Raw genomic sequence first — 16,250 nt, 5'->3', positions numbered from 1 at the left:
CGGCGCCCTGCTCACTGAGCCACAGGCGCCACCCAATACCTGGCTATTTTTTAGAGATGAGGTCTTGCTCTTGCTCAGGCTGGGCTCAAACTCATAAGCTCAAGCAATCCACCCATTTCCGCCTCCCAGAGTGCTGGAATTACATGCATGAGCCACCACACTGGCCCTCAGCATGTCTCTTTTTTAAAGTGGCCTCAGGTGGGTGGGGCCACATCTATGGTGCATCTTAGAATGGGTACAGGTGATTGCACTAACGTACACAGCTATGATTTAACAATAAAAAAAAATAAAAAATAAATAAAGTGGCCTCAGGTGACTTGGGCTAGCTTCAGATTCAGAGCATCTGTGGCTGGGCAACTAGTCCCTGATCTAATGACCACAGCAAACTGTGCCTGTGGCACCTTCACCACCTTGTTGCCTCTTAGCAACCAACCAGTTCAAATGACCCCCGATACTTTGATGCTTTACTCTTCACTATGTTGCCCTGGGTAGAGTGCCATGGCGTCACAGCTCACAGCCACTTCAACCTCTTCGGCTTAAGCGAGTCTCTTGCCTCAGCCTCCCATGTAGCTGGAACTATAGGTGTCCCCCCATAACGCCTGGCATTTTTGTTGCAGTTGTCATTGTTGTTTAACTGGCCCTGGCTGGGTTTGAACCCAGCAGCCTCAGTGCACGTGGCTGGAGCCATAACCACTGTGCTATGGCACCTAGCCTATTTTACTCTTTCACGCTACAAACAGTTAATCTTTTCAAAGTTGAACACTTCCAATATCATCTTCCTTTACAATAACATGAACTCATGATCTTCCTCTAGTTGCTAGCATTACCCTTCTCCATCCACAGAAGGGCTTAGTGATCAACTTTCTTCAGAAGCTGGGCAGATCTAAGTGTGGACAGCTCCTTCTGGGATTCTGGACTGGCTACCCCAGTAGATTTACCAGTTAAATCTGTTTCTGCCTTATAGACTAGCCATCCTTCAGTTGATGACAAGTATCATCCCCACACACTTGTCTTCGGCCTAAATTTGGTCCAGTGCCTTCTGACTTTCTTCCTTCTGTGGCCTGGCTTACAAGAGGTCCCAGGAGGCATGCTGTTGGGGCAGTATACCAGCCAACAAATCTTATGACTGTCACTAACTTAATTCCTGGGGGGTTTCCACATCATGGAAAATAGAGCTGATTCTGTCCAATTATGCTTTATTACCCACATGATTGGAACATAGCCTATTTTTTAAACGTAGTGATAGCTATATATTAACATTCCACAGAAAATCAGCCATAGAAACATTCAAATATAAAGAAAAATATGTTCCAAAATCAACTTAAATAAGAAAGTGCGTTGTGATGCTGTGACTAATTTTTACCTCCCCTCAGAGTGCTGCTCTAGACAATTTAACAGGTCATAATGTTATTATTGTTCTATCCCCCAGGTATGCTGGAACTCTCAATCATAATATGTAACCTCTATGAGAGGCTAAAAGAGAGAATATTCTTAGGCAGTTTGTGATCAGGCTGACTTCATTCAGAAGTAGGGCTCTTGAAGCTACAACTCAGAGAAGAAAGTTGCTGTTGTAAGACTGAGGGGAGGGAGGATATTGAATTTTTCACTCTGAGAACAGCAAATCTAACTGAAGAACAAATAAAGAGAAAAGATCAACTGAGCTGAGAAAATGGCTAAAAAATCTCATGCCAAGAGCAACAGAAGTATAACTACAAGCAAAATATGACAGAATCACCTTTGTTCTTTATAGATTTGTTTTCAAGTCAGTAACTATTTGGTGAGTACATTTTGTGTCCCTCAAGCAGGGCACAATCAGCATCCTACATTGATTAAGTAGCTGGACCATGCACTCACTAGATGAAAACACCGAGAAGGCTCTGAGCTTTGACCAGGAACTCTTTCTCCCTGCCCATAATGGTCTGTTCCAGTCTTTCCAAAATACTGTTAAGTCAATGGACTGTTTTAATTGGTGGTGGAGGTGGCCTTGGCCTTTTCCTCAGATTTGTTTTTCTTTTTTTTTTTTTGGTAGAGACAGTCTCACTTTATGGCCCTCGGTAGAGTGCAGTGGCCTCACACAGCTCACAGCAACCTCCAACTCCTGGGCTTAAGTGATTCTTTTGCCTCAGCCTCCCGAGTAGCTGGGACTACAGGCGCCTGCCACAACGCCCAGCTATTTTTTGGTTGCAGTTTGGCCGGGGCCGGGCTTGAACCCGCCACCCTCGGTATATGGGGCCAGCGCCTTACTGACTGAGCCACAGGCGCCGCCCAGATGTGTTTTTCTTCAACTGAAATCCTTACTGCCACCTGCCGGCAGCATCAGACTCTGCCAGCAGGTGCAGCTGTGTTTTCCACCAGTGAGTTGCTGATAACAAGTCCATGTGTACTGGTGTGATCTGTTTTTTAAAAATAACTGATTTAGCACTTGTGTAACTACAGGGTATGTCTCAAACATTAGCCAAGCGTCTGCAGTAGCTCTGTGCACACGTGCCTTTTATCCAATGCCAACTGTCACAGAAATAAACTTGAATAGTACAAAACTCTAAAGCTGGTATCATTCATCTTTGACCACAATGCCAACACACTACCTACCACACAAACAACAGTGCAGGCAAGATGGGGCAACCAGCAGTCATCATGCTAAAAACTATGGGTTACACACAGCTACCCCAAGGTTAGGCAGAGTGTGGGGTTAGCCTCCAAAACCCTTACTTTGCCAGGGTTTGATTTATAGGAAAGAAGACACAGAAGGTGTCTTTCTACTTTGCTTGGACCTCAACTCCAGGTCAGAGAAGCAGCAGGAGAATAATTTTCCCAGTTTTCTTTGCTTTTGGCTAATGTTTAATATAGATCAAACTTCCTTGGCTATAGAAGTAGGATTAAAAATGGACTATGGATTGAACATTAACAGAGTATCTATATATAAAAGATACATGTGTGTGTTCAAAATGAATTAGCTCTAGTTCATGAAAAGCACAGTTCAGCAGTCCAGTGACACACTTGGTGTGCCAGAAACATTCAATTCTACATCTGAATAAACTACTGGGGGTTATGCCTTCGACAAAGAGCTGATCTTAGAAAGATAAATAAGACATAGGTTTTATTTTTAAAGAGTACATAACACCATAGGGGAACTCATCAAATTTCACAAATCTCATTTGGAAGGCACATGTACTAATTTCTTGGGCTACTTAGCTGGAATTCTAAGTCCCACTCTACCATACTCTAGGACCCCTAATTTTTAAAACACACTTAATAAACATTCAAGTGCAAGTGTCTCTTTGATAAAATGTCTTTTTTTTCCTTTCGGTAATTACATAGTACCGGATTGCTGGATCTAAAGGTAGGCTCCACTTTTAGTTCTTTGCGATACCTCCATACTACTTTCTGTAGAGGCTGTACTAGTTTGCTGTCCCACCAACAGTGAACGAGCGCTCCTTTCTCTCCGAATCCAAGCCAGCATCTCTTGCTTTGGGACTTCCACATCTGAGCCATTCTCAATTGGGGTTAGGTGATATCTCATTGTGGCTTTGATATGCAATTCCCTGATGAATAGAGATGTTGAGCATTTTCTCAGGTGTTTGTTGGCCAATAGTCTATCTTTATTTGAAAAGTTTCTATTTATGTCTTTTGCCCACTTTTTAACAGGGTTGATTTTATTTCTTGATGATTCGCTTGAGTTTTTTTTTCTTTTTCTTGAGGCAGAGTCTCACTATGTCAGCGTTGGCAGAGTGCCGTGGTGTCACAGCTCATGGCAACCTCCAAATCTTAGGCTTAAGTGATTCTCTTACCTCAGCGTCCTATAGTAGCTGGGACTATAGGCGACCACCACAATGCCCGGCTATTTATTTTGCTGCAGTTGTCACTGTTGTTTTAGCTGGCCAGGGCTGGGTTCAAACTCGTCAGCCCCAGTGTATGTGGCTAGCGCCCTAGCCACTGAGCTAAGGGTGCCGCCCGCTTCATTTCTTTGTAGAGTCTGGTTATTAGCCCTTCATCTGATGTATATCACGCAGTATTTTTTCTCATTCTGTATGTTGTCTACTTACTCTATTGATTGTGTCCTTGGCTGTGCATAAACTTTAATTTTATGATCAGGTCCCATTTGTTTTTTTTTGTTTTTGACATAGAGTCTCACTTTGTCACCCGGAGTAGAGTGCTATAGTGTCATAGCTCACAGCAACCTCAAACTTCTGGGCTCAAGAGATCCTCTTGCCTCAGCCTGCCAAGTAGCTGGGACTGCAGGTGCCTGCTACAACGCCCAGCTACCATTTATTTATTTTTGTTGTCGCTGTGATAGCTTTGGGGTTCTTCTTCATAAATTCCTTCCCTAGACCAATATCTTTAAGAGTTTTTCCAACACTTCTAGAATTCTTTTTTTTTTTTTGTAGAGAGAGTCTCACTGTACCGCCCTTGGGTAGAGTGCCGTGGCATCACACGGCTCACAGCAACCTCTAACTTTTGGGCTTACGCGATTCTCTTGCCTCAGACTCCCGAGCAGCTGGGACTACAGGCGCCTGCCACAACGCCCGGCTATTTTTTTGTTGCAGTTTGGCCGGGGCTGGGTTTGAACCCGCCACCCTCGGCATATGGGGCCGGCGCCCTACTCACTGAGCCACAGGCGCCGCCCACTTCTAGAATTCTTACAGTTCCACGCCTTAGGTTTAAGTCTTTAATCCATCATGAATAACTTTTTGTGAGTGGTACACTCAAATGTTTAGAGAAGCACAATTCACAATTACAAAGATGTGGAAACAATCTATCGATACATGAATGGATTAAAATAATGAGGTATATGTATGCCATGGAGTAATACTCAGCCATAAAAAACAAATGGCTATCTAGGATCTATCGGAACAACCTGGATGGAACTGGAGACCATTCTTCTAAGTATCACAAGAATGAGAAAACAAACACAACATACTCATATAATTAGAACTAGTCAATCAACACGTATGTGTACATATGGAAGTAAATCAAGTAGGTAGGAGTGGGGAAGAGAGGTAGGATAAATTGACACCTAACTGGTACAATGCACATATTCTGGGTGAAGGGGAACACTTTTAACTTTGACTTAAAATGTACAAATGCAAATTACATAACCAGAATGATTGTACCCCTGTAATACTCTGAAATAAAAAATTAATTAAAAAAAACTCATTAAATACCATTGACACTTTAAGCCCCATCCATTCTAGAAAAGGATTTCCAGTGCTAACAAAGATCAATGTTTTTGGTCTTAAAGGCCAAATTCTGAAGTCACTTCTCATGTCAGGTTACAAGCACACAAACAAATGCCCATTAACACAAAGGCTGGACCCTGCATTCATCTAGGATACTAAGAGTGTCCTGAACAACCAGGTATCACTAAAACCACACCCTTCTACCTTCCCTTGCATCTCATCCACTAAACTTTATCCTTTTCTTCTTTTATTAGTATGAAATATATCATGTATTTAAAAGGATTATAATATATAGGTACAGTTTAGAGAAGAGAAATCAAATCAACAGTAGGCACCTACTGCACAACTTAAGAGGTGGAACATCCCCACACCTTGAAGCCCAATGTGTCCCTGCCCAATTGCACCCCTCCCTCCACTCCACTAACTACCATCCTTCTAGCCATTCTCAAACTTGTTTTCTTTTGTTCTACAGCTGCAAAGTTCATGTGTACCAAAACTACAACATTCTTTGTTCTCCAGGCCTGATCACCCTCTCCAGACCAGGAATCAGAGAGGAAATAAAGACCACCAAAAGCAGGAGCCACATCACAGTCAGCCTGGTATCCCAGCACCTGTTTATAAATGACTGCTTCTTTCATCTACACTAATACTCACAAAACAAAAACAATACAAAGGAATAAACAGGCACATCCTGGAGAAAGAATAAATATTCCCTTTCTTCCTTACCTCTGCCTCTACCTGCTGCTGAGTTCGGTTGTGGTTCTCTTTGTACTGGTTGGCTCTCAGAACTTGCTGCTCGATGCCCAACAGAACTGCTTCACAGCCATCACACCTGCAAAAGAGAAAACCAGGCCTGACCTGCAGAAAGGTCTGAAAAGTCTCTTCCACCTTCAGAAATCTCCCTTGTCAATGGCTCTCCCCAGCAGTTTGTAGGGATTTCATTTAATACTCCCTCTGCCAGGCTCTTGCCCCTTCACTCCTTCCAAAAGGTAAGTGTTTCTATGGCTCGGCGCCTGTAGCACAGTGGTTACGGCACTAGCTACATACATCAAAGCTGGCCGGTTAGAACCCGGCCCGGGCCAGCTAAACAACGACAACTGCAACAAAACATAGCCAGGCATTGTGGTGGGCACCTGTAGTCCTAGCTACTTGGGAGGCTGAGGCAAGATAATCGCTTAAACCCAAGTGTTTGAGGTTGCTATGAGCTGTGACTCCACGGCACTCTACCCAGGGCAACATAGTGAGTCTCTGTCTCCAAAAAACAAAAAAGTGTGGGGCGGCAACTGTGGCTCAGTGAGCAGGGCACCGGCCCCATATACCAAAGGTGGCGGGTTCTAACCCAGCCCTGGCAAACTGCAACAAAAGAATAGCCAGGTGTTGTGGCGGGCGCCTGTGGTCCCTGCTACTCAGGAGGGTGAGACAAGAGAATTGCCTAAGCCCAAGATCTGGAGGTTGCTGTGAGCTGTGACGCCACGGCAAAGTAAGACTCTGTCTCTAAAAAAAAAGTGTTTCTAAATACATACCACAGGTTACAAGGAGACAAATATGGTGACTTGAGTGTAGGGCTTGAGTTTTCTTAGAAAACTCCTTTATTTATTTATTTGTTCATTCATTCATATTTTGGTGACAGAGCCTTCGTGGCGTCTTAGCTCACAGCAACCTCAAACTCTTGGGCTTAAGTGATTCTCTTGCCTCAGCCTCCCAAGTAGCTGGGACTATAGGCGTCCACCACAGTGCCTGGCTATTTTTAGAGATGGGGTCTCACTCTTGGTCAGGCTGGTCTCAAACTCATGAGTGGAAGCAATCCACCCGCCTTAGCCTCCCAGAATGCTAGGATTACAGGTATGAGCCAAGAAAATGCCTTTAATTTCCACTCTTTGTATCAAATAGGAAATGGTTCTACAGTATTAAGATTAAAGGAAGCAAGAGAGATTTTATAGATGACACTGAGTAATCACTTTTCCCAACAGGAAAAAAAGAAAACCTAAAAGCATCCTATTTTGGAGATTTCCCCTTTTTTCAGAAGTTTTTAAGTTACTTCTTCACTGCCATAAAACAAAAGTTAGAAAAATATAATGAATATCTACATGCCCTCCACTTAAGATCCAAGAGTTGTGAACATTTTGCCACATTTGTGGCATCTCTCTACATAACAATTTTGTTTCAAATCTACCTCCAGCCAGGCTTAGTGGTTCTTGCCTGTAATCCTACCACTCTGAGAGCCCTAGGCAGGTGGATTGCCTGAGCTCACAGGTTCGAGACCAGCCTGAGCAAGAGCAAGAGCAAGAACCCATCTCTAAAAATAGCTGGGCGTTGTGGTGGGCATCTGTAGTCCAGCTCCTCAGGAGGCTGAGACAAATGAATCACTTGAGCCCAAGAGTTTAAGGTTGCTGTGAACTATGATGCCATAGCACTCTACCAAGGGCCACAAAGTGAGACTCTGTCTCAAACAAAACAAAACAAAAAAACAAAAATTAAATCTGCCTCTAGTGCTTAAACACCAGTTTTAAGAATCTCTACTGGAAAAAAAAAAAAGAATCTCTACTAGTAGGCCAGGTGCAGTAGCCTGTACCTCTAATCTCAGCATTCTGGGAGGCCAAGGCAGGAGGATGGCTTGAGGCCAAGACCAGCCTGGGCAACATAACAAGGCCCCGCCTCTGCAAAAAAAATTAAAAACTAGCCAGGCGTGGTGGTTCAGCACCTATAATTGTAAGGCAGGAGGACTGCTTGGGCCAGGAGTTTAATGTTGCAGTGGGCTATGATAGTTCCACTGTATCTAGCCTAGGCAACAGAGTAGGACCCCATATCCAAAAAGGAATCCAGAATCTCTACTAGTAAACATCCCAGGATAAGGGTTAGTCTGGCACCTCCAGATCAAGCACGTAGAGGACTTAAAACAAGACACAACTGTGGAGTAAAAACAGTGTCAGCCATCTCAAAAACAGAATAGGACAGCCAACTCTTCTAAGATCAGAAATTAGATTTTTGTATGCCAGACTATTTTCATATAAGGGGTATTTCATTTTTATCTTAACTAAGAGATAGGGTCTCTTTACTACCCAAGCTGGAGTGCAATGGTGTGATCATAGCTCACTGCAGCTTCAAACTCCTGGGCTTAAGCAATCCTCCCATTTCATCTCCCAAAGTGCTGGGATTACAGGTGTGAGCCACTGCACCCAGACATGTTTTCTAAGATTATTTCCTGTCTCTTCTGATTTAATAGTTTTATAATATCTTTTGAAAGTTTCTGCCTTTGTCAATGTTAGAAAGGGAAAGCATTTAGGGCCACACTTGGGACAGAACTCAGGTTGAGGAGTGAGCAGCACATGCCCTGGAGTCCAATAGTGGCTTCAGTGAGGAACACTCAGGGGGCATTAGAACCAAGAGAGTCACACTGGGCTGTTCATCCCTGGATATACTCCCCTTGCAGATAAGCCAGAGAGTCCGTTTGTTTTACAGAAAATAATTTCCTTCTCCCTCTGCACAAAACTTCCCTGCCCCACATCAGGACCTCCAATGTGCCATGTGCCACCTGGGAACACATTCTCCTCACCTCCAATTACATTCTAATCCTGGCCCTCCTTCAAAACTAAGTCCATCTGGCTTTACAAGCCCCAAATTATTTCATAATAAATCCTTGTAGAATGTGTGACAGCTCTTGCAAATCATAAATTCCATTAAAACAAGAGTATACACAAATGTCCCAATTCTTTTTACATACCAAAACAGTTATCAAATCTTCTATATGTGTCTGTGTTCCGAATTAAAATAACCCATAAAGGAATGGTTATCCACAAAAACTAGCCCAATATATTACTGACTCTGAGCATGGGTTCTCTTACCCAAAGAATCTTCCAAACACTAACTTTTCTGAGTTTGGAAAGGGTAGGATTGTGGTCACACAGCTAGGTTACAGAGTCTCCACCTGCTAATCCTGGGCATTTTACAGCTCACCATTAAAAAGCCCTCAGCTGGGGCGGCGCCTATGGCTCAGTCAGTAAGGCGCCGGCCCCATATACCGAGGGTGGCAGGTTCAAACCCGGCCCCGGCCAAACTGCAACCAAAAAATAGCCGGGCGTTGTGGCGGGCGCCTGTAGTCCCAGCTACTTGGGAGGCTGAGGCAAGAGAATCGCTTAGGCCCAGGAGTTGGAGGTTGCTGTGAGCTGTGTGAGGCCATAGCACTCTACCGAGGGCCATAAAGTGAGACTCTGTCTCTACAAAAAAAAAAAAAAAAAAAAGCCCTCAGCTGCATTTGAGACAAGAACTATTTTACAACCAAGGAACCAAGAGGCTTGAAATGATTCCCATACCATACAGCTGTGATCACAAGTACAGCCCCGCTTTCTGGTATTGTCCCAAGGTCCCAGCTCCCAGGCAGTCACAAGAAAAGCCCTACCCCAAACCCTCAGCTGACACCAAGAGATCACATTTTTGCAGAGACACAAAGGACATTTGAGATATCCCCCTCCTTCTTTCAGCCTCACCATTCATGCAAGGTCTTGACAATATTATTGATATCCTTCTTTCGGATGTCACGGCCAATGCAGAAATCCACTTCTAGCAGCTGGTTTCTCTGGTCCAGCTTGCCCTGGATGATGTCAGTGTAGACAGCCTCAATGATGAGGTCTTCTAGTTCCCGGAGATTCCGCATCTCCAGGTCCTTCAGCAGCACGGAGTAGGGGATACACTGTAGATAAGGCCATGTGATAGTTATAAAAACCATCTGGCAAGCATTAATGAAAATGCAGGCATTACCCACAAAGCCAACAGCTGCCTCTGGCTTGGAACATGCAGGCTAGTGGTAATTATTAATATCTAGGGCAAAAAAAGATGGATAAATGAACAGTGAGACCTCTGAGACCCAAGTAAGACCCCATAGCATATAAGAAAGCATCCTCATAGCTCTCTGCCTCCTAAACTTTACCAAGCCTTCAGCTTTCACATGCTGGAGCATACACAGAGATTCTAAAGACTCCTTCCAGAGGAGAAAAAAGGAAATACTCAGTATATGGCACTCTGCCACCTTCTGCAAGCTTGTAGACTTTGCATAAAATGCCAAATCATAAACCTCCAACAGATCCCAGACACCAGAGGAGAAAACTGGCTGTTTACTCAGCAGAGTGCAAGCAAAAATCTTCCAGGCTGGCATTTCCACTTACAGGTGGCTGGTGGGAAGTGCCAGCTCAGAGGCCATCCTAAAGTTTGCATTTGTTTTCTCACTCTCACAACCAATGAGAATTCCCCTGCTACGGTCCTTTATTGGGCTGTACCAACATTCTGCATGACTCCAAGAGAAGAGAATATCTAAATACACAGTCCTCTGACACATGACTACTAGTTTGGAAATTAAGAGGGAACAAAGGCAGCGCCTGTGGCTCAGTGAGTGAGTAGCCGGCCCCATATCCTTAGGGTGGTGGGTTCAAACTCAGCCCCAGCCAAACTACAACAAAAAATATCAGGTGTTGTGGCGGTCGCCTGTAGTCCCAGCTACTCGGAAGGCTGAGGCAGGAGAATTGCCTTAAGTCCAAGAGCTGGAGGTTGCTGGGAGCTGTGACATCACTGCACTCTACTGAGGGCAACAAAGTGAGATTCTGTCTCAAAAAAAAAATTAAAAAAAAAAGAATAAACAAATCTGCAGGGACAGGAGAAAGATATATTCAGGGAAGAGAATAATAGCAAATATACCCAGAAGAGTTTTCTATGGCTAAAGGTGTGGTAGATGGGCTTACAATAACTAGTTACAGGAATGAAGAAAAAGGTCCCTCCTACTCTTTACACTTGAGAAGTCCACCATCAGGACAAAAAAAAAAAAAAAGGTCAGGTACTCATTTCCCAACAAAATAGGCCTCCTACCTGAAATGCCAGGCTGAGAATCAGAAATTAATGATTCGATCATGCAAAACGATTTTAGCAATTGAAATGGCAATCCAAGAATATATATTTTCAAGCTGTATCACAGAGGGGAAATATAAAAATCAAACTTTTTCAAAGGCATAGTCCCACTAAAACTTAAAATACTTAGGCTGGGGTTAGGCAAATTAAACAAAATTTTTGTTATTACTGACTGTAAGCAGCTGACTGCAAGGCTGCTTCTAAATCAACAGGAGCAAAGAACTTGGAGATGTGGTGGAGTGGCTGGGATTTCACAGAAGGTTAGGGTCTAAAGTTACCATACAGGCAAAAATTCCAATTAGAGAGTAATTAACCTTGAATATCCCAGAGAAATGAAGCATAATAAAAACCTACCTAGCAGTAAGTCCAACATCACAAATTTTTCTTCCAGCATGGGCACAGTCCAATGCAAACTTAGCAATGGATAAAGTTATTAACTTGCCTTGAGGCACCTTACTGTTTGAAAAATATAGATCTGGCTGGGCTCAGTGGCTCATGGCTGTAATCCTAGCACTCTGGGAGGCCAAGGCAGGTGGATTGCTTGAGCTTAAGAGTTCAAGACCAGACTGAGCAAGAATGAGACCCTAACTCTAAAAATAATCAGGCGTTATGGCGGGTGCCTGTAGTCCCAGCTACTCGGGAAGCTGAGGCAAGAGAATCACTTGAGTCCAAAAGTTTGAGGTTGCTGTGAGCTTTTTATGATGCCTCTGTCACTCAGTGTGACAAAGTGAGACTCTGTCTCAAAAGAAAAGAAAAATGTGGATCTATGAACAACAGTCTCCCCTTAGCCAGGGCAAGTGCTCACACCAGAAGAAGCACCATGACATGACAGAACTGAGACCTACTGATGGATAATCACTGGGGGGCATACTTTTCTTTATAGAATGGGAAGTAATTGTACCGTTTTACTTATCTTTGCCTCCTTTTTCCTTTGCCAAACAAATACTACATATTTATGATATGACTACTATGTACTGCTAAGAGTTCCCTCATTGATGCCAATGAGACACTTGACTTAGGGTGAGGAGGAAAACAGGAAGGAGTTCAGGGTCATACCTTCATTCTTGACGCCAAGCTCACGATGGTAAGATGTTTCAGCTTGTTCTGCTGAGCTATGCTCAGTTCTGGCAGGCTCTCCTTGTTGGCTGCTTAGTCCCACCCACCACAAAAATCAAGATACAAAATAAAATTAGGATTTCTTTTATGGAACAAGCTCACCAACTTCCCAAACCAAATCTACCACTGAATCACTGTCATGACTCTGCACTTATTAACGGGGCAAATATAGTCTATGAGCACTTCTTGTCTTCTTTGGAAGACCCTGTATTTCCAAAGATGAAGAGACTCAGTCTCTACAAACAAAAAGAAAAAGCCAGGCATAAATAACAAAATGATACCATAATCACCTTAAAGAGTACTACCTGTGTCCCTGGTGACTTTCAATTAAGTTCAACACATCTTCATTGAGCATCTGTCATATGAAATGTTCTGTCTTAAGGCAAATCAAAGATGAATATGGGCCAGGCATAATGGCTAACACCTGTAATCCTAGCACTTTGGGAGGGCAAGGTGCTTTGGAAGAATCACTTAAGTGGAGGAGTTTGAGACCAGCCTGTACAACAGTGAGACACCATGTCTACAAAAAATTAAAAAATTAGCTGGGCGTGGTGGTGTGTGTCTATAGTTCTAGCTACTCCAGAGGCTGAGGCAGGAAGATCACTTGAGCCCAGAAATCGGAGGCTACAGTTAAATATGATACCACTACACACTCTAGCCCAGACAACAAAGGGAGACCAATTCTCAAAAAAAAAAAGAAAGAAAGAAAAAGAAAAGAAAAAAAAATGAATATGATGGGCTTTGTCAGGCTGCTGCACTGCAGAACTACAAGGGAACCAACCACCTGGAGCTATACAACTCAGTCACCCTGGACTTGTCCTCAGTCTTACAATCAGATGTTCCAATAGCTTCAAATGCAAGGCAGAACTGCCAGAAGAAGGGCACAAATTACCAGTTGGAGAAGAGGAGGAGAAGAGGAAAGGTGGGAAGAGGGATTGGGGGAGAAAGGGGAAAAGGAAAAGGCGGGGAGAGAGAGAGAAAGTACAATCTTATTTGGGAGGTATAGGGAATGAAAAGACATCATGGAGGAGATGGAGTTTGAGATGAGCCTTGAGGAATGGGCAAAATTTTAGCAATAACAATAATGATAACAGCAGGGGCAGCAGCTTCAGGTAACACATACAGTGAGCTTTACGGTGTATGAATGCATATATAGATCCACACGTACAAACACAATCCAATTAATCCTCACAACAACGCCATGAGGTAGATTTCAAGTGTCCTCAATCTTCAAGTGCAGGAGTTTGAGACCAGCCTGTACAACAGTGACCCCCCTTGTCTACAAAAAATTAGATAATTCTGGATTATAAAAAGTTGAATCCAAACTGACTGGTTTTTCTTAAGCTGAAATTCTTCTAGTAGCAATTCCTGACCCAAACTGAGGCAGGCTTTTTATCCAGCTGGTGAAGATTCACTTGTTTTGCTGCAAAATCATGAATATGTTTAAGTATATATGCTGCCCACACCCCTGTGGGGATGTTACATAAAAAGGCATATGAATCATACTACCTTTTTAAAGTCACCAAAACTTAAATTTTGAAATATCTAGCCTCAAGGAGTAGAGATAAGGATAACAGACTTGTACTATCTGTAAACTGGGACTTACTGTTCTCATTTTACAGATAAGGAAACTGAGGACATAAGATTATTTAATTTGCCAAAGGACAGATGCAGCTAGGATATAAATGCATGCATTCTGGTTCCAGAGTCTGTGCAATGTTGCCTGTTTAGTGAGGATAGAAACAGAGGAGAAAGACATTCATTGTAATAAAGCAAAGGTAAGAAAAAATGTATATGAGGAAGGGGAAAACTTTCCAGTCTGATAGCAGTATAGAATGAGTAGAAGTGACAAGCAAGAAGTCAGGGATATAGCAAGGAATCCCCTGAATATCAGGCTACTGTCATACCACTACCCAAAAAACTAAGGAAGACAGAAAAAAAGTGGTTTGGGTGGAAATTAATGTTTGGACACTCAAGTACCTCATTCCTGATATATAAGATTATAATTTAAAATTACTCAAATGCCCTACAAAAGAGGGCATTTTAATCTTATAAGATTTAAAATACAGATAAATGGGCCAAGTGCAATGGCTCATGCCTGTTATCCTAGCACTCTGGGAGGCCAAGTAGGGTGGACTGTTTGAGTTCAGGAGTTCGAGACAAGCCTGAGCAAGAGCAAGACTCCATCTCTACTAAAAATAGAAAAACTACTAGCTGGGCATAGTGGCACTCACCTATAGTCCCCGCTACCTGGGAGACAGACAAGAGGAATGCTCAAGCCCAAGAGTTTAAGGTTGCTGGGAGTTATGACGCCATGACACTCTACCCAAGGTGACAGAGTGAGACTCTGTCTCAAAACATAAATAAAATATGAATAAATGCTTATGAAATCAATGGGGAAAAAGTGAGACATAAAGATGGATAATCTAATTATGTCTATGCAATAGAAAATACAAGCATGGGGCAAAATAAGTCCAGCATTCTAAAGCTAACAGTAGTTTAATGGCGGTATACCTATATTCTAAATCTGTTTTCCAAAATTTTTTCCAACACAGTGGTATTAAAGCACTGAAATATTTTACAAGTGGATATTTTGACACTTTGCAGCCCTCTAAGTGCCCTACAAACACCAGTCCTCAAGAATTTTATCTGAGTTAGGCATGATCTCAGCTACTCAGGACACAGAAGCAGGAGAATCATTTGAGGCTGCAGTGAGCTTTGACAGTACCAGTGCACTCCAGCCCATGCGACAAAGCAAGACCCCATCTCAAAATAAAAATTAAGGCTCGGTACCTACAGCTCAGAGGCTAGGGCGCTGGCCACATACACCAGGGCTGGCGGGTTCAAACCCGGCCCAGGCCTGCCAAACAATAACAACTACAACAATAGCGGCTAAGGCACCAGCCACATACACCTGAGCTGGAGGGTTCAAATCCAGCCCAGGCCCGCCAAACAACGACGGCCGCAACCAAAAAATAGCCAGGCGTTGTGGTGGGCACCTGCAGTCCCAGCTACTTGGGAGGCTGAGGCAGGAGACTCACTTGAGCCCAGGAGTTGGAGGTTGCTGTGAGCTGTGATGTCACAGCTCTCTACCCACGGCAACAGCTTGAGGCTCTGTCTCAAAAAAAAAAAAAAAAAAGCCAGGCAATATGGTGGACGCCTATAGTCCCAGCTACTTGGGAGGCTGAGGCAAAAGAATCGCTTAAGCCCAAGAGCTGGAGTTTGCTGTGAGCTGTGATGCCATAGCACTCTACCGAGGGCAACATAATGAGACTCTGTCTCAAAAAATAAATAAATAAAAATGAAAAATTAAAATTAAAAAAAAAAAAAAAGAAAGAAAGAAACTCCGAGGGGCACAGTGGCTCACATCTGTAATCTTAGCACTCTGGGAGACAGAAGCAGAAGGATCACTTGAGCTCAGGAGTGAGCTGACCAGCCTGAGCAAGAGTGAGGCCTCATCTCTACTAATAACAAAAAAAAAATTACCCCGGTGTTGTGGCAGGCGTGTGTAGGCCCAGCTACTTGAGAGGCTGAGGCAGGAGGAGCTTGAGGTGGCTAGGAGCTAGGCTGATGACACTCTAACTGCGGCAACAGAGTAAAACTCTGTCTCAAAAAAAAAAAAAAAAAAATCTCTCATCTGGAAAATAAAAACAATATTACATTTATAGACAAGCATATACTCACTTCTCATTTTACCCACTGGGAAACAAAAGATAAGCGGGAAATTCCTTCTGTGAGGTCAACTTACAGAGCACATAAAATGGGAAACAGCTAGGTCAAGAAGTCCTCCACCACCATGCTTTATACTCAAACCTAAACGATCCTTCAAACTGAGCAACATCATTAAGACGGGTCTTTTAAAGACTCTTAACCAACTCACCTAGGTAATCTGGGTATGTTCCATAGGCAAACAGGTTCAGCAACTGCAAATAAGCAGCATTAGCTCCTTCTGCAAGCTGAGAAGGGAAAAAAACAGTTCACAGACCAATCACTGTAGTATTCAATATGAGATGGCTGATCACATGCTAAATATGCCATGGCCATTTATTATGAACTGTTTGACTA

The 16,250-nt window shown here is 43.2% G+C and overlaps 1 protein-coding gene across 3 annotated transcripts in view; it reads right to left on the bottom strand.

The window, feature by feature from the left end:
• Positions 1 to 16,250, bottom strand: part of COPS7B (COP9 signalosome subunit 7B) — a 34,335-nt gene that overhangs the window by 6,224 nt on the left and 11,861 nt on the right. For 2 of the 3 annotated variants that reach the window (XM_053598164.1, XM_053598163.1), the window contains exons 3-6: positions 16,066 to 16,141; positions 12,126 to 12,214; positions 9,662 to 9,864; positions 5,904 to 6,009 (exon numbers count right to left, since the gene is read on the bottom strand). In XM_053598164.1, coding sequence (XP_053454139.1) covers positions 5,904 to 6,009; positions 9,662 to 9,864; positions 12,126 to 12,214; positions 16,066 to 16,141 — 474 coding nt within the window. Of the gene's footprint in view, positions 1 to 5,903; positions 6,010 to 9,661; positions 9,993 to 12,125; positions 12,215 to 16,065; positions 16,142 to 16,250 lie in introns of those variants that run through there. The other variant, XM_053598165.1, reaches the window with a different exon arrangement.

This window comes from Nycticebus coucang, chromosome 7 (genome assembly GCF_027406575.1).
Source record: "Nycticebus coucang isolate mNycCou1 chromosome 7, mNycCou1.pri, whole genome shotgun sequence".
NCBI lineage: Eukaryota > Metazoa > Chordata > Mammalia > Primates > Lorisidae > Nycticebus > Nycticebus coucang.
The sequence above is the reverse complement of the archived record's forward strand: the minus strand, read 5'-3'. Positions and strand labels throughout refer to the sequence as shown.